General features: G+C 41.4%; 1 protein-coding gene across 2 annotated transcripts in view; it reads left to right on the forward strand.

Annotated features, from left to right (window-relative positions):
• The window catches only part of OCA2 (OCA2 melanosomal transmembrane protein), a 698,229-nt gene that overhangs the window by 619,346 nt on the left and 59,643 nt on the right, over positions 1–19,240 (forward strand). For both annotated transcript variants that reach the window (XM_073614631.1, XM_073614632.1), the window contains one exon: positions 6,296–6,389. In XM_073614631.1, the coding sequence (XP_073470732.1) occupies positions 6,296–6,389 (94 nt within the window). The remainder of the gene's footprint in view (positions 1–6,295; positions 6,390–19,240) is intronic.

The raw sequence follows: 19,240 nt of genomic DNA on the forward strand, positions 1-19,240 counted from the left end.
GTCTGATATGGATTTTAAGGGGAACCTTGCACCAAAATGTAAAAAAGGCGTAGGAGTCCCCCCAAAAACCATACCAGACCCTTATCCAAGCATGCAACCTGGCAGGCCGCAGGAAAAGGGGGGCGAGCGAGCGGGCCCCCCCTTCTGAACTATACCAGGCCACATGCCCTCAACATGGAGAGGCTGCTTTGGGGTCCCCCCAAAGCACCTTGTACCCATGTTGATGGGGACAAGGGCCTCATCCCCACAACCCTTGCCCAGTGGTTGTGGGGATTTGTGGGCGGGGGGCTTATCGGAATCTGGAAGCCCCCTTTAACAAGGGGACCCCCAGATCCCGGCCCCCCCATGTGAATGGGTATCGGTTACATTGTACCCCTACGCATTCACCACAAAAAGTGTCAAAATGGTAAAAATGACAGTAGACAATTTGGGACAAGTCCTTTATTAAAAAAAAAAACAAACTGTCCCGCGATGTCCAATCATCTTCGATCACAGTGTCCGACAACCCGAGAAAAAAAAAAAACACGCAACTACTCCACCTCCCACTGACTGAAGCCTCTTTGCGATGACAGCTGTTATATACCTGAGGGCAGGGCCACACGGTGACTTAAACGGATGACCCTGCCTTCCTCTGACATCACGTGGCATCAGAGGGGGCGGGGTCACTCGTTTGTCACTGGGTGGCCCCGCCCTCAGCTATATAACTGCTGTCATCGCGAAGAGGCCTCAGTCAGCAGGAGCTTCCTATGGAGGCAGAGTAGTTGCGTGTTTTTTTTTTTTCTCAGGTCGTCGGACGCTGTGATCGAAGATGAATGGACATTGCGGGACAGTTTTTTTTTTATTTTTTTTATTTTTTTTTTTAATAAAGGACTTGTCCCAAATTGACTACTGTAATTTTTACCATTTTGACACACTTTTGGTGAATTTGTAGGGGTACAATGTAGCCAATACCCATTCACATGAGGGGGGCAGGGATCTGGGGGTCCCCTTGTTAAAGGGGGCTTCCGGATTCCGATAAGCCCCCCGCCCGCAGACCCCCACAACCACTGGGCAAGGGTTGTGGGTATGAGGCCCTTGTCCCCATTAACATGGGAACAAGGTGCTTTGGGGGCGACCCCAAAGCATCCTCCCCATGTTGAGGGCATGTGGCCTGCTACGGTTTGGGAGGGGGAGCGCTCCCTTGTTCCCCCTTTTCCTGCAGCCTGCCAGGTTGCATGCTCTCGGATAAGGGTCTGGAATGAATTTTGGGGGGACCCCTACGTTTTTTGTTTTTTTTTACATTTTGGCACAGGGTTCCCCTTAAAATCCATACCAGACCTGAAAGGCCTGGTGTGGATTTTGGGGGGGACTCCCGCGCAATTTTTTTTTTTGATGCGGGGTTCCCCGGAATATTCATACCAAACCCAAAGGGCCTGGTAATGGACTGGGTGGGGGGGGACCAATGCTGTCGGGACCCATGCTGTCTTTTTTCAATGATTTTTATCTATAGTGCCAGGATCTGACAATTCATTAAAGCCGTGAGCAGTTTTAAATGACTTTTTTTCCCTTTAGAAATGTCATTTTGCTTTGGTATTGTTCTAAACATGGGAAAAATGTACTACTTTACAGGCATACTGAGAACACCCCCCAGGCACAATATTTAAAGGAATATTATATGTTTATTGTTTCACTTTAAGCATTATTAACAGCTTCAGCCCCGGAAGATTTTACCCCCTTCCTGACCAGAGCACTTTTTGCGATTTGGCACTGCGTCATTTTAACTGACAATTGCACGGTTGTGCGATGTAACACCAAAACTAAATTGACATCCTTTTTTTTTCCCACAAATAGGGCTTTCTTTTGGTGGTATTTGATCACGTCTGCGGTTTTTATTTTTTGTGATATAAACAAGAAAAGAGCAACAATTTTGAAAAGAAAGCAATATTTTTTACTTTTTGCTATAATAACCCCCCCCCCCCAAAAAAAAAACACATTTCTTCCAAAGTTATAGCACCTACCAAATAGGGAATAGTTTTGGCATTTTTATTATTAATACATTTTTTATTAGTAATGGCGGCGATCTGCGATTTTTAAATTTTTTTATCGTGACTGCGATAACATGGCGGACACATCAGACACTTTTGACACCATTTTGGGACCATTGTCATTTATACAGCGATCAGTGCTATAAAAATGCACTGATTATTGTGTAAATGACACTGGCAGGGAAGGGGTTAAACACTAGGGGGGCGATCAAGGGGTTAAGTGTCCTAGGGAGTGATTCTAATTGTGGTGGGATGGGCTACCACTGACATGACAGTGATCACTGCTCCTGATGACAGGGAGCAGTAGATCCCTGTCATGTCACTAGGCAGAATGGGGAAACGCCTTGTTTACATCTCCCCATTCTGCAGCTCTGTGACATGATCGCAGGACACCTGCAGACATAGAGTCCGTGGGACCTTCGGGCACAGTCACGCTGTACACAGTGGGCACACCTGCTAGCACCGCCAATTAAAGGGGACGTACAGGTACACCCATTTACTCACCGCTGCCATTGTTCCAACGTATATCAGTGTGCAGTGGTAGGCATGTGGTTAAAATCACTGCTCCTGAAAAAACGCCCGTTTTTTTTAAACTTTTTTTTGCATTGATACATGCCCCCTGGTGCAGGACCCGGGTCCCCATACACTTTTTATGGCAATAATGTGCATATAAGCCTTTAAAATAATCACTTTTGATTTTTCATGTTCGTGTCCCATAGACTTTAATGTGACATTTTCCCTTAAATAGTGCCGATTTTGTACTATGCCTTTAATTTAGCATGCAAGAAAACTCTATATATATCCAAAACATATACACACAGTGGCAATAAATACCTGTGATCAAATATAAATGAACCACTTGCTCCCCAAGCCAATTCTTCTTGCATGAAAAATCTGTATTTTTTTACTACTACCTCAAAACATTATATATTTTCTGAAAGCCAAAGCCCTGGAGAAAACAATGGTGGTTACAATATTTTATGTCACACAATACTTGCGTGCAGTGGCTTATCAAATGCAAATTTTCAGAAATATCACATTTTGATGAATTTTAGTGCACACCAACACAATATAAAACCCAATTGTTTTGTAAGGTATAAAATGATGTTACACAGAGTATAAAGATACCCAACATGTCACGCTTTAAAGTCGCGCATGCCCATGGAATGGCAGCAAACTAGGGTACCTAAAAAAAAAAAAAAAAAAAAGAAAAAACACAATCTTTATAGGTGAGGCTGTAAAAGCCTATCACAGGTTACCAGTTTAGCATTAAACAGAAGGTCTGATGCTAGGATTATTGCTCTTGCTCTGACATTCGTGGCAATATCTCACATATGTGGTGTGATTACCCTTTACATATGCATTCAGGACCTACGTATGAGTTTGCATTTTTGTGTGAGCATGAGGGGGACAAGGCACTTTTACATTTTTTTTTATTTTATCATTTATTTCATTGAATTTTTTTTAATTCAACTTTTTTGCTATCACAAGGTATGAACAACAACCTTGTGATAGCATGGGGTAGTGACAGGTCCTCTTTACTGAGAGATCTTTTCTCAAAAGCATCTGATCAAATGGAGACTGGTTTGATCAGATACTTTACAAGCCAGTAACTACTTGTAAACAGCAAACCTTTAGCAGAACTGAAAAAATCCTCAGTTCCATACACCATAGAGACAATTGGGCAATGGAAGTTCCTCCTTTCTCTCTATAGTATGCCAACCCAACCACCTACTTCAGTCCTGCGCTCTCTGCTGGAATGGGAGAATCCTGTAAAGGTGGTGGGGGACTCCCTTCTGCCCCCTGTAAAAGTGATTGGGCGGCTGCAATGCTCCATCCAATGCGTTTCATCACAGGGGTTGTCAGGAGCTGGTATTTTGGAAATATATATAGTTTTCTTTTGTGCTGAGTTAAAGGCATAGCACATAACAAAATCTGCACTAAAGTGAAAGTGTCACACTATGGCATTTTTTAAAATGTGTTTTTGGGACAATGATATATTTAAAGAGGCAGGGCAACATAGTTTAAAATAAAAAATAAAAACAATTGTTTCCTCCTTGATTTTTCTTTGGGACCACTTTTTTTTATTTTTTTGATTGCTGACCTGCAAATTAACACTGTTTTTTCACATATGCTGTATGTTTCATAGTATATGAATCATTTAACCGCTTGTCGACTGCCGCACGCCGATTTACACTGGCAGAATGGCACGGGTGCGCAAAAGGGTGTACCTGTACATCTCTTTGAATTTGCCACCTAGCGTGCGCGCACCACGTGAGCATGCCCACGGGTCCCAGAAACTCAATGTTTGCTGGCAGCCCGTGATTGTGGTGAGGAGAGACAGAACAGGGAGATGCCCATGTAAACGAGGCATTTCCCTTCCCACACAGCATAACCAGGCAGATAACACATAAAGTTCCTAATTAAAGTAAAGCTAAACCCAACCTCCAAATTCTCCTAACCTTCAATATGTAATATTATTTTTCAAAATTTGCCATCAGTCTGTTTAAATTTGTAGCATTCTTTAAAAATGCATGATAATTCTACCATAAAGGTTGTTGAGGCATTTCCTAAATAGTGTTTGAGAGACAACTATATCTCAGTTTTGCTCTTGCATTGACACTTTGACACATGCCCCTTTTGCTGCTCATGAAATTAACCATTTCATCACTGGTCTTTTCATTTTTTCCTTTGTTATATTGGGACACTTGCACTATGTTATAATAAATAAAACCGGATTAAAGTAAAAATTAGCAAAATTCTTATGGTTCTGCACAAATTAGTCCAATCTGATATAGCAGAGTCACTAGCTCTCATAAAAGACTCTCTGCATTCCTCCATAGTTCCAATGGTAAACAAGAACTACAGAGCGGCAAATGTGCATCTTTTCAGGTCTCTGAAGGGGGAGTTTACAGAATTAACATAACCAATAAAAAGGTCTGAGGAGTGTGCTGGAGGGTATTTTATGATTCTCGGCAGACACACCATAATGGCAATTAAAACTATATCTCGGAATGAGCTAGTTTCACAACCTAATGACCAACATATTATTAAATATAATGAAATGATTCACTATAGACCAACTGAATGCATAAATCGCTTAAGATATCAAAGGTGTTCCATTACCCTATTGAAGCTTATTGTTTAAGTGATCATTTTCTTATTCATAAGCATATTCGCTTTTTATGTTGGTATCTCTACAGCAGGAGCTATGGAATATGGATAGAGTTGAGCGCTTGAGGTGTACTACAGTTAAGTCTAAGTTCAGACAAAACCAGATGAGTATATGCTGAGCATACAGTATTATGATAGGCTATTTACAATAACACTACATTAGGAGGCTTTGCAGACTCTAAGTGCTCTTTCTGAAATTTCTGGAGGTTTTATTCCCCACCTGCATGCTATCCAAAAGATCTCAGTTATGTAAATGTGTTTTAGGCTTCTTTCACACTACCAGAGTCCACCAGCAGATCCACTCACTTAGCAGGTGGATGACAGGTCCGCGTCTGCTCTGCTAATGCAGAGCAGACACGGACACAACCCGTTGTTCTCTATGGGGCTGTTTGCAAGAAACAGACTGCCTGTCCTTTCCATTCGACTGTCATCCCATCCGCCGGATGGCTGGGGAATGGATCCCCATCTGTCTGTTTTTTTGCGGACAGGATCGGATGCTGGCAGTTGTCAGCAGACACATGTCTGCTGACATCCCCCACTCCGTAGAGAGCAATGGATGGTCCACAAAACTGACAAGTGCACCCGATCAGTGTGAAAGGGCCCTAACTGGACTTTTATTTTCTCAGTGTAAACCTGTCTTACAGACTTAGTTTAGATCTGATTGTTCTGTTACCGACTTGTGTATTTTGGGGAAAATAAAGGTGGCATTGTGACTTCCCCATTCTCTCTGTTCAGTTATATGTCTTCAGACCTTGTTATCATTGCATCTGTCAGACAGTAAGCAATGGAAAATTGTGTCAAACTGAACACAGAGAAAAGCAAAAATAATTTTTTTTAGTGGGAGAGTGTTTGAACTTCTGCATTTTTTTTTTTTTTTTTTTTTTGCTGCCTGTTCTTCTAGTGCTTGTGACAATTGCATCATGCATATTTTGTACAGATGTCACTGGGTGAAGTAAGGTAAAATATGTCTAATGGACTCTTAGACAGAAAAAGAAACTGTATCAATGGATACCTCTGGGGAAAAATGTTTTATGTCCTTCTGCATACAAAAACAGACGCACTCTTAATGTATATTCTTGGTTTTTTTTTCTATTTAGGAAATGGAACATTGATCGGGGCATCAGCAAACGTTGTATGTGCTGGAATAGCAGAACAACATGGCTATGGGTTTTCCTTCATGGAATTTTTCAGGTAGCATTTTATTTGTAATAAAAAGAAAAAAACACTGCTCTGCTCATCTAACAATAAATGAAACTGTGGGGGAGATTTACAAAAAAAAGATGCACGTAGTATCTGGTGCAGTTTTACATGGTAACCAATCGATTTCTAACTTGTTCAATTAAGTTTTGACAATACAACCTAGAAGCTGATTGGTTACTATGTACAGCTGCACCAGATTCTGTGTGCACCAATTTGAATAAACCCCTTCAGTGTATAAAAAATACAACCATATGTTATAATACAAGAGTGATGCTTAAAGATAAAACCTAAGGTTATAAAATTACATACAAACGGCCCCCAAGGGCTCTATGTAAACAATCAGTGCTTCTTAATACAGTCCTGCTAGCCTACGTGTAGTCATGAACACTGGGCTCCACTCAACATATGCAAACTCCTGGCAGTTGTAATGGCTCCCCCACAGTCTCTGATGTGCCAGGTTAAAAAGAAATAAAAAGCAAAAGTGTACCATAATGTAGTATACAGAGAAAACTTTGAAAAAAAAAAAAAAAAGAAAAATACATGCCCTGCAATTGTACGGTATATACAAGTAGATAATGCCAGTAAGGAATAAAACCAGACCTGAAATGTGTCCTTCCCTTACACTAGGGCCACTAGAACAAGGATTCCCACCGGAAGATGTTCCCACTATTTTTGTTCTGAGGCCAACCCAAAATGTGGATTTTGCTTTTACTTTTCTTCAGTGATAATGGTAAACATGACTGATAGAGGGTGCATCTCCCTAACAGTGACACATACAGCAATAAAAACCTGATTGGTCTTACCCCTTTCCATTCTATCTAAAAATAAGAAAACATTTGCCTTGAGTTATGCTTTAAAGTTTTATATTAAGGTCTCCATTTTTAAATTAAAATAACAAACATATATCATATTTAAGTAGGTCAAGAAATCAGCGCTCAGGACAATAAAAGGACTGCAGCCTTTCCCTAATTAGTTCTCTATGGGGGCTAATTGGTATATATAAGGAGTGGTTGGGAAAAATTGGCGCTGCCCTATTAACAGTATTTAATTAATTAAGGATGTAGAAACACATTAAATCAAGCATACGTGAAAATGATTACGATCTATAAAAGAGCTACCATATGTGTAAAGGTCAAGATAAATGAAGATGAAAATAAAAATAAAAATAAATAAAACTGTGTGTACAATCCTTGTGTATTAGAAAAAGTGAAAGTGAGTGCCGTGTATTACTAAAAATTAATATATAAGAAAATATATGTAAAACATATATATGGAAAGTAATAACCCCAAAGATCTAAAGTATTGTGACAGTGTAACGCCCCCTGTGGGGCTAACGGCAACAATAGTGGAAAATAGTGGAAAGTATAGAATGCTATACTTTCAAAGGGATCAATCAAGTGGGTTTGTAATTAAAATGGAGCTCCACCCAAAAGTGAAAGCTCTGCTTGTTCGCACCCACCTCCCCCTCCGTTGCCACATTTGGCACTTTTTGGGGGGGAGCAGGTACCTGGTTTTAATAGGTACCCGCTCCCACTTCTGGGCAAGGTTGCTGCTCTGCAATCTAAGACATTTCTAGCCCCTCCTCCTTCCCCCTGCTGCCTTCTGGGACACACAGAGGTCCCAGAAGACGGCGGGACCATTTAGAAAGTGCAGAGTGACTCACGCATGCGCAGTAGGAAACAGGCTGTGAAGAGAGCTACAGATGCCAAAGCCTGCACTCAAAGCCGATTGATGAATTGGCTAGGGGTGCCAACATCCTGGGATCCCTGGACAGGTAAGTGTCCTTATAGTAAAAGGCAGCAGCTACAGTATTTGCTGACTTTCATTTTTATTTCTTTACAGACTGGAATGCCACTTAAAGTGGAGAAAGGAAGAAAAATTGTAGTCTTATTTTTTCAGTGAAACTACAGTAGATAGCAGCTGGCATTCAGCAAGTCCATCACCAACAATTAGATGGCTTACCAGAGTAAAAATGTCACAGAGGTATATTGCACTCAGCATGTAATAGCCTGGGGCTGCATCAAGGTACTTCTCCTCTTCGTTTACCAGCTGGGACGCAGATGAAGTAATAGCATCTAACAAGTGGATCGACACAAGCCCCAGCATATTTTGGTTACAACACCCCTCATCTGTATTAGACATCCCAAAATATAATACACATCATAAGGAGAAATCGAAAACTCTCATAGTGTAGCAAATATCAACATTTATTTGTGTACATTTTTGCTTGTGGGATCCACTTAGATGCTATTCCTCCATCTGTGTTCTGGCTTATAAAAGAGGAGAAGAATCTTGATGCAGCCTCAGGCTAATACATGCTGAATGCCATATACCCCTGTATGTGAAGTTTTTACTCTCGTAGACCTTCTAATTGTTGGTGATGGGCTTGCACATAGAGATCACTGCTACACAATTGTGCTGAAGCACACAGGTGTTATTTTTGGACTTCACAAGACAAGTTAGCGTAACTTGGACTTTTATTAGTTTTGCACAATTTGTTTTGTGTTTGTTGATATTGTTTTACTATTGTGGAACCACTGCATTATATTTTATATTTACTGTAAAAGCAAAAAATACATATACCTAATGTGAGTTGCGTTAGTGTACAGCAGTTTCACAGGGAATCAGATCATTTTCAGCAGGCTGCTTTAAGTCAAAGAATCAAAATTAGATTGTATCAATTCCAAGAAAAGAGCCACAAAAATTGGGCAGACTTGTTGCAAACTATGCAAGAAGCTTAAGTGTGCTGCAGTTTAAAGTGGACAGGCCAGGCAAGTTTGTCTGGGCCCCAGTTTGAACAGAGCCATTTTAAAATCTAGAAATCAACCTTACAATGTAATTCATTCACAGAAAAAAATATTGTTGTGCTTAAGTGGGCAGTAGTTAAAGTGGTTGTAAAGGCTGAAAGTTTTTTTTTTTTACCATTATGCATTCTATACATGAAGGTAAAAAACTTTGTGTACAGCCCCCCCCCCACCCCAGTCCCCCTAATACTTAAGCATAATCTGAATCCAGTGATGTGCACAAGGCTCCGTTGGGTCTCTCTCCCTCCTGAGAAGCAGGAGCCATTGGCTCCCGCTGCTGTTAATCACAGCCAGTAAGGCGGGGGCAGGGCTGAGCTATGCTCCCTGTGTCTTGTGGATGCAGAGAGCCAGTTTGGAAACGAGCATACACGAGTGCCCCCACAGCAAGCTGCTTGCTATAGGGGCACTCGGCAAGGAGGAGGAGCCCAGAGCGCAAGCGGGGGGCCCTAGAAGAGGAGAATCAGGGCTGCTCTGTGCAAAACCCCTGCACGGAGCAGGTAAGTATGACATGTTTGTTATTCTTTCTAAACAAAAATGTTTCCTTTTACAATCCCTTTAATCATTTGCACTAGGTCCCGGTCTGAACAGGACACCCAGTAGTCGTTAGAAAAAGAAATCAACATCAAGATTGTAATTTATTTGCGGAAAAATAAGTCAAAAGATTAAAAATGGGCCTAGAACAAATAATTAATACTTCACAAATAGACACTATAACGAGAACTTCAATGCAGTCAACAGGTACCGAAACCATCTCAGGGGACATCCAATGGATCTTCTCAATCACATATGCATCCAGATATTTGAAATATCGACAAAGCAGGAAGCTCCTCATAGTGTACACCGGTTAAAACTTGTTTTATTAAAAGGTGAAAAAACACTCACATTTATGAAGATAAAAAGTGCTAATAAACAAACTTCAGAGTAAATGCAAAATGGCCTCCCGCTAACTTTCGGTTTGCGCAATGATGTCGCAGCAGGTACCCCGGAAGACATCAGCTGTGGCAAAGTGTAGTGCAGAGCCTGCTGTGATGTCATTGTGCAAAACAGAAGTTAGTGGGAAGCCATTTTGCTGTTACTCTGGAGTTTGTTTTACAAGCCCTTTTTTACTTTATAAATGTGAGTTTTTTCACCTTTTAATAAAAGAACAGTTTTATCCAGTTTACGCTATGAGGAGCTTCTTGCTTTTTTTCTTTTTTAATATGTCAGATACCTGGATGCATATATGGTTAAGGAGATCTGTTGGGTGTCCCCTGAGATGGTTTTGGCACACCTGTTGACTACATTGAAGGAGGAGACCCTCATGTTATCTGATGTTTTAAGCGTGCTTTGACCTTTCTAAAATAAAGGGGGTCATATCAATCTGGTAAGCATATACGGTGTTACCTGGTGAATTTCCTTTTGGATTTCTTTCCCAAGTGTGGATATACAGTGGGGCAAAAAAGTATTTAGTCAGCCACCAATTGTGCAAGTTCTCCCACTTAAAAATATGAGAGAGGCCTGTAATTGTCATCATAGGTACCTCAACTATAAGAGACAAAATGTGGAAACAAATCTAGACAATCACATTGTCTGATTTTTGAAAGAATTTCAATTATGGTGGAAAATAATTATGGTGGAAAATAAGTATTTGGTCACCTACAAACAAGCAAGATTTCTGGCTCTAACAAACCTGTATCTTCTTTAAGAGGCTCCTCTGTCCTCCACTCATTACGTGTATTAATGGCACCTGTTTGAACTTGTTTTCAGTATAAAAGACACCTGTCCACAACCTCAAACAGTCACACTCCAAACTCCACTATGGTGAAGACCAAAGAGCTGTCGAAGGACACCAAAAACAAAATTGTAGACCTGCACCAGGCTGGGAAGACTGAATCTGCAATAGGCAAACAGCTTGGTGTGAAATAATCAACTGTGGCAGCAATAATTAGAAAATGGAAGACATACAAGACCACTGATAATCTCCCTCGATCTGGGGCTCCACACAAGATCTCACTCCATGGGGTCAAAATGATCACAACACACTACGCCGCCAGGGACTCAAATCCTGCAGTGCCAGACATGTCCCCCTGCTTAAGCCAGTACATGTCCGGCCAGTCTGAGGTTTGCTAGAGAGCATTTGGATGATCCAGAAGAGGATTGGGAGACTGTCATATGGTCAGATGAAACCAAAGTAGAACTGTTTGGTAGAAACACAACTCTTCGTGTTTGGAGGAGAGAGAATGCTGAGTTGCAACCAAAGAACACCATACCTACTGTGAAGCATGGGGGTGGCAACATCATGCTTTGGGAATGTTTCTCTGCAAAGGAAACAGGACGACTGATCCGTGTACATGAAAGAACGAATGGGGGCATGTATCGTGAGATTTTGAGTCCAGACCTCCTCCCATCAGCAAGGGCATTGAAGATGAAACGTGGCTGGGTCTTTCAGCATGACAATGATCACAAACACACCGCCCGGGCAACGAAGGAGTGGCTTCGTAAGAAGCATTTCAAGGTCCTGGAGTGACCTAGCCAGTCTCCAGATCTCAACCCCATAGAAAGCTTTTGACGGGAGTTGAAAGTCCATGTTGCCCAGCGACAGCCTCAAAACATCACTGCTCTAGAGGAGATCTGCATGGAGGAATGGAGCAATACACCAGCAACAGTGTGTGACAAACTTGTGAAGACTTACAGAAAATGTTTGACCTCTGTCATTGCCAACAAAGGATATATAACAAAGTATTGAGATGAACTTTTGATATTGACAAAATAATTATCCACCATTTGCAAATAAATTCTTTCAAAAATCAGACAATGCGATTGTCTGGAATTGTTTCCACATTTTGTCTCATAGTTAAGGTATACCTATGATGACAATTACAGGCCTCTCTCATCTTTTTAAGTGGGAGAACTTACACAATTGGCTGACTAAATACTTTTTTTGCCCCACTGTATTTGGGCAACCAATCAGATAACGCTGTTTCTTCAGATCTAACTGACTAACCAAGAAGTCAGATATATATATAGATATATATATATATATCTATATATATATATATATCTATATATATATATATATATAGATATATATATATATATAGATATATATATATATATCTATATATATATATATCTATATATATATATATATATATATGAGAGAGTAAAGGGGAGGGAAAAGGGAGACGTCCATAATGAACGTAAAGCAGTATACAGACATAGGCATAGGACTATTCTGATTAACATAGACCAGGGATCACCATACATATAAACAGAACAGATAAAAGGAAGAAGCATAATACAAAAAACTGTAAAGATTTAAATGCATTCTTAGAAAATCGCATCTATTTTTAAAAAATGATAATTGTGAATATAAACAGGAAAAAGCATTCCTGTTAATATACCAAGGAAAGTGACCATTGATGTAGTTGGTTTAATATAATATGAAAAAAACATGGATAAACCTAAAATTCATCATAGGGAATATTATAGGAATGTTATGGGGAATATATTATAAAAACTATATTTAGTAAAAACTATATATAAAAATATATTTATATTATAATAGGACATTCTTATATTTCATCATAAAATCATCAGGAGATCAGTCCACCGTCAAATAAATTAGAAAGTACTACATCAGGGCACTCAGTGTGTTTACTGACGTACGGAGCCAAACATATGCATATTAGGTCTGGATCTTGTATTTAAAAATATGGTATGTACATGCATATAAATATAGTTATAAATACATGCATGTATCACAAGGTAAATATACATTATCCCTAATATTCTGAATAATGTATAAGAGTAACTAAAGGGGCCATATTAATATTAATAAATGATAAAAATGTTGTAAGGAGACCACATAACTGTAAAAACACGGACATGTGGGAGGGAATTTGGGGGGGGGGAGAAAATCTGGGGAGGGGCATCATGATTGACATATTTAACATTTTAAATTTTAACTTACCACCCACACTAGTAGTGTATATGTGTGGAACATCATAGGAAACAAAGTAGATTAAAAACCTAAAATAATGCAAGTTAAAAATATATAATTAAAAGGTATATAAAGATAGACAATATTCGACATACTTATATTATAGTATTAATTTTGATTTCTTCGTTCAGGCCATGAGGCGACATGCTGTTTAACCAGTTGACATCCGCGCTATGACGGCTACAGCACAGACCTACAGGGCGCGCGTGGAGCACGCTGTGATCACCGAGTCACTGAGACTCGGGTGATCACCGATCTGACCATGTGATCAGCTGTCAGCCAATGATGGCTGATCACATGATCAAAACAAAAGCTCTGTGATCGTTTTTTTTTTCTCCTTGCACTGACAGCGCGAGGAGAAAAAAAAGCCGATTACCGGCTCATCAGCAAGGGACATCAGTCCCGAAGAGGCTATAATGCCTCATATGTGCCACCAGTACCCCCTGCCAGTGCCACCTGCCATTTCCACCTGACAGTGCCCACCAGTGCCACCTATCAATGCCTACAAGTGCCACCTATCAATGCCCACAAGTGCCACCTATCAATGCCCACCAGTGGTGCCAATCAGTGCCACCTATTAGTGTAACAGATCAGTGCCCATTGCCACCCATCAGTGCCCATCACTACCACCCATCAGTGCCCATCACTGCCACCTATCGGTGCCCATCAGTGCTGTCTCATCAGCGTACATCAATGAAGGAGAAAAATGACCTTTTTTAACATTTTATAACAAAATATAATTTTTTTTTTTTTAAATTCGGTCTTTTAACAACATTTTTTTTTAACAAAAAATAAAAACCGCAAAGGTGATCAAATACCACCTAAAGAAAGCTCTATTTGTGGGAAAAAAATGATAAAAATTTCATTTGGGTACAGTGTTGTATGACCGCACAATTGTTATTCAAAGTGCATCAGCGCTGAAAGCTTAAAATTGGTCTGGATAGGAGGGGGGTTTATGTGCCCAGGAAGCAAGTGGTTAAAGAGTAAATCCAAAAAGTCTCTTGTTTACATAAACATGAAAATCTCTCGGCTGGGGAATGTTTGTCAGCTATATATTCAATGACCTATACTTGGAGATCTGCAATCTTTCTTTGGTGGTGAGCAGCAAAATGGTGGGGTTATTGGCCTGCACAGCTTGACGGTGCTCTCCAAATCTGGCACCTAGGGCCTCTAATAGTTCTCCTAATATATATATATATATATATATATGTCCACACAAGGACAAGATATATAATAAACTACATGCGTAGTAGAACAATTATAGAAGGAACTTAAGGTGTCTTGCCATCAGTCATGAACAATTTTTTGCCATGAGTGACATGTGAGCACGTGAGACATAAAGCTTTTTTACAGCGAAACATCCCTATGAGTGGGATTAACGTAAGTTGTCTGAGCATGTGATGTTTATTGTTGCCCTGGGATTTAGTTTTGCTAGGAGCAACTTTGCTCTTGATATTTGGTGCCCTTCTATAAGCAAATTTAGGAATATCAGGTAGGGACATCGATGAGTGCAGATCTTGAGTCAGGATGGACCAGTGCTTTTTGAAAATGCTCTCCATTTTTTTGTGACTGACATGATACTGTGTAATACATCAGGTTATAGGTTCTGAAGTATGTTTTTTGGAAATGGGCAGGCTATCAGTTTGATAAGAGGTGCAAGCCTATTCTATAAGGTTGGTGGGATAGCCTTTGTCAAGAAACTTTTTCTTGAGTGCTGTGCACTGGGAAGTATAGTCATCTAACTTTGTTACAATTCTATCTTAAGCGATGAAATTGACTTTTGGGCACATTGTTTACCCACCTACGGTGATGGGAGCTGGAATAGTGTAAGAATGAGTTTCCAGCTGTCGATTTGGTGTAATTCTTGGCTGTAATGGTATTCTGTTCCTTCTATAATTGTTCTACTAAACATGTAGTTTATTATATATCTTGTCCTTGTGGACTCTTACCCCTACGTGCCAGATTTGGAGAGCACCGTTGAGCTGTGTAGGCCAATAACCCCACATATAGTGTTGCGTGCCATTTTGCTGCTCACCACCAAAAAAAGATTGCTGATCTCCAAGTATGGGTCATTGAATCTATATCTGACAAATATTCCCCAGTCAAGAGATTTTCACGTTTATGTAAACAAGAGACTTGTTGGATATACTCTTTAAAAAGCATGTTAACCTCATGGCCTGAACGAAGAAATCACAATGAATACTATAATATAAGTATGTAGAATATTGTCTATCTTTATATACCTTAACCTTACCTTCAATTATATATTTTTCACTTACACTATTTTAGGTTTTTTATCTACTTTCCTATGATGATCCACCCATATACACTACTAGTGTGGGTGGTAAGTTAAGCGCTGGTGTAAAGTCCGTGTCAGTCTCTCCGTCCTGGCCCCTCCCCTAGGCATCTTCGACACAGGGATCACGTGTCATCATCAGGGGGATATCCCAGCACAGCATACCGCACCAAACATCCAGTGATTTTGCATAGAAAGCCGTTATAGTATGGTGCACTGACGCACCAGTGCCATGTGAGTACCCCGGTGTGGGGAGCGTTTTCTTTTAATAAAAGTATTTTGACTATATTACACTATAGTTTCATTTTCATTTATATATATGGAGCCACATTGTTTCCAGCTGGAGGAGTGCAGCAGACACTGAGACTGAGCCCCGGGGTGGCTCCAAAGCGTATTTGGACTCAGGGTAGAAGCTGAGTCACACGCTCTGAGGTGAGCACATTAGCTTAAGGGGGTCACGAAGGAGCACAGGAGCATGTTTTGCAGCACTCAGGATATCTTCGGCATGATGTTGGATTGTTGTCACAGCTGAACACCACCTGCACACATTGTTTTATTATCACTGCTGGACATTATTTGCACACACTATTTAGAGTGCCAAAGAGAACTTTTTTTTATTATTTATTAATTTTTTCATTTAAAAAAGCAGGATACTTTATATTGAGCACTAAGCACTTTTTATGTTGATTAAGACACTATGTATGGTGTAAGAAGCACTATTAAGCACTAATTTATGGTGTAACAAGCACTTGTTTTTTCACACCTTGTTTATTTATTCAACATTCATATTATTTGTATTTAATATTATCGCACTAGTAAGCACAGAGTTGGTTATTATTAATTTTGTTTTTGGGGTCACTCAAGGGCAGCGCATAACTTGTAAATTTATAGGGGGGGGCGTGTCCGGACGAGCTACAGGGAAGACGTGCAGGAGCTGAGCTCCGCTTAAGGGATATTAATCCACAGCCATCCTAGCTGGTTTTCGATCTCCAGAGCTCCATCCTTCCCTCCACCACACCGACCCCCCTCCTGCTACTGCTGCCGAGGTGAATTAGCAGTTTTCGTGAAACTTTGCGGTCCCGGGCCTTCGGCCGGTCTTAGGCCTGGTGCGCCGGCCGCCATATTGGGCCTTACAAACGCCCGACTTAAGCTGCCTTCCTCCCCCTTGCATCGGTGAAACAGCGGAGCCCTCACCTCTACTCCATAATCGGGATGCCATCGGTGATTTCGCTAGCTCCTCTGAGTGCTGTGGTGACGCTGGCTGCCCCCCTCTCCTGCCTCAGGCCTGTCTCCGGTGGGAGCCATCTTGCGGCCTGCTGCCCCGGCTTCGCCTAGTGAGGACACAGTGAGTACGGTGACATCCCTATCCTCTTCCCTCACTGAGTGTCCCTGGCAGTACCAATACTCTGCAGCCCCACTAAGTTACTGTGTATAGACATATAAAGCGCCGTTCCGGACCTCCGAGAGGCAGCACACGCCAGGCCGGACACTAATCTCAGGAAAGTCCGCGGCTTCGGCCTACCCCTGGAAGTCGGCGGCCATCTTGGTGCTCCACAGTGCTCTCCCTGTCCTCAGCCTACTCTACTGCCTTACCCACGTACCCGTTAAAGTGACCTTATATCAATACCTGCATCTACACCTTCCCACATGATTGTGGCACCTTAATACATGTCTGATCTTACACTGATGTAATTGAGGAGTACTCCCTGCAGCTAGCGGCCGTATAGGTCCAGTGATGCCCGCCAAAACGTCTAAACATCGTGCCGCCTCAGGTAAACGTCCAGGCAAGAGGTCACTGTCAGTTCCAGTCTCTACAGGCTCCATCCAACAGTACTTGGCTAACGCACGTGACGAACAGGCCCGTACCTCGCGCACAAGTGCCTCTCCATCGTCTCACGCGGCCTCTTTGCGAGAAAGCTCTCCTGCCTCCTCATACTGCTCCGACCTTATGGACGACCCAGGATCCCCAGCCGGTCCCGAGATGACTACACTAATGAGCGGCCTTAAAAAAGAACTTGCAGGTATGTTTCGCAGCTTGGAGAAATCCATCAAAAAAGAAATAACTGCTGTTAGATCTGATATGTCACATATCCTGGTCAGAGTTGAGGAAACAGAACAACGGCAAGACACACATGCTGTAGCCATTAAGGAACTACAGGACACGGTTACTCAGCTGGCCTTTGCCCATCGAGCCTCTCTTTATAAGCTTGAAGACCTCGAGAACCGCAACCGTAGAAACAATATCCGTATCAGAGGCCTGCCGGAAGCCACTGGGGATAATGATCTAGAACCATCCATAAGAGGCATTTTTAATACCATCTTGGGTAGATCTGCCACTGAACCGCTGCGTTTCGACCGTGTACATCGGGCTCTAAGGCCTAGAAATGCTAATTCAGACCAACCTAGAGACATCATCTGCCGCCTGCATTACTTTGAGGATAAAAACGCTATCATGTTGAAGATGAGGGGCCTACCTAACGTTGACTTTGACGGAGCAGTCATTACCATCTTCCCAGATCTTTCCAAGGATACGCTAGATCGTCGCAGAGCTCTGAAACCGCTACTTGACCAGCTACGCTCTGATGGGATCATTTACAGATGGGGATTCCCAGCCTGCCTGATTGCCACGAAAAATGGTCGCTCCTACACATTAACTTTCAACTTTTCTACGTGATCTTAACCTCCCACCAATGGAGTTCCCAGGCTGGCAAGACCCAATTCCTAAATTTCTGAGCCATCTGGACCCACCATGGAGAAAGACTCCCTCAAAGAAGCAATGTACCTCACTTCCAGGCTCTGCACAAAAGCATGGTTGAAAAGTGGCCTTTCCCCTTTTGTCTGGTTCCCTTTTTTTTTTTCTTTTTGCTCATCCATGTAGACCAACAATTAATCACAGGATGACACTCTGAGTAGTACTTTGGTCATAAGTTTTTTGTACTTTTACACATACATATATGGCCAAAACTGATGCACTATTGCATTGACCAATGTTTTTCTTTTGGTATTCTAATTTTTCCGTTATTTTTAAGTGTTTACTTTAATCTTTTGTTCTATAACTTAGGTACCAAGCTGGTCTACAGTTATATATTACTTTTTCAGGTTATGTGCTGTTTACAACGATCCTGGTCTCTACATTACTAACTGGAACTTATTAAGTCCCTACAGTCGTAGGTTATATGTTTTTTTTTTTTTTTTTTTTAGGCCGTGCGCTGTTGGTGCGTACTCCTCCCTCTACCCCACCTTAAACAAAGTAAACCCGCCCCCCCTTTCCTTCTGGGGTTGGAGATTGCGATTGGCCTTACAACTGCTCTATCCGATCCCTACCCAGGGGTTGAGATGGCCCCTCGTTTTCTCTTTCCCCAATGGGAACACTGCAGATTTCTGCGTGACGTTCAAATGTTTCCCACAAGATGCTTAAGTTACATATATGTTTTCTATATATGCTTTTTTTTCCTCTTTTTTCTTCTGCCTCTCTTTCCAAAACTCTCTTTCTTTCCCCCCTCCCCCCTCCCCCCTTTCTGTTGGCACGCATGGATAGGATGGCTGAAGAACCGAGCTCTGCTTTAGCTATGGCTACCTTAAAGTGTGTATCATACAATGTTAGGGGTCTTCATGTCGCTGTTAAGCGTCATCAATTAGCTCGTGAACTAAAACAAACCGCCTGCTCAATTGCTTTTCTCCAAGAAACGCATCTTACTCACACAACTTCTGTTAAGCTAACTTCACCCCATTTTCCACAGTGGTACTATAGCTTATCAGA

The sequence above is a fragment of the Aquarana catesbeiana genome, linkage group LG02, assembly GCF_042186555.1.
Source record: "Aquarana catesbeiana isolate 2022-GZ linkage group LG02, ASM4218655v1, whole genome shotgun sequence".
NCBI lineage: Eukaryota > Metazoa > Chordata > Amphibia > Anura > Ranidae > Aquarana > Aquarana catesbeiana.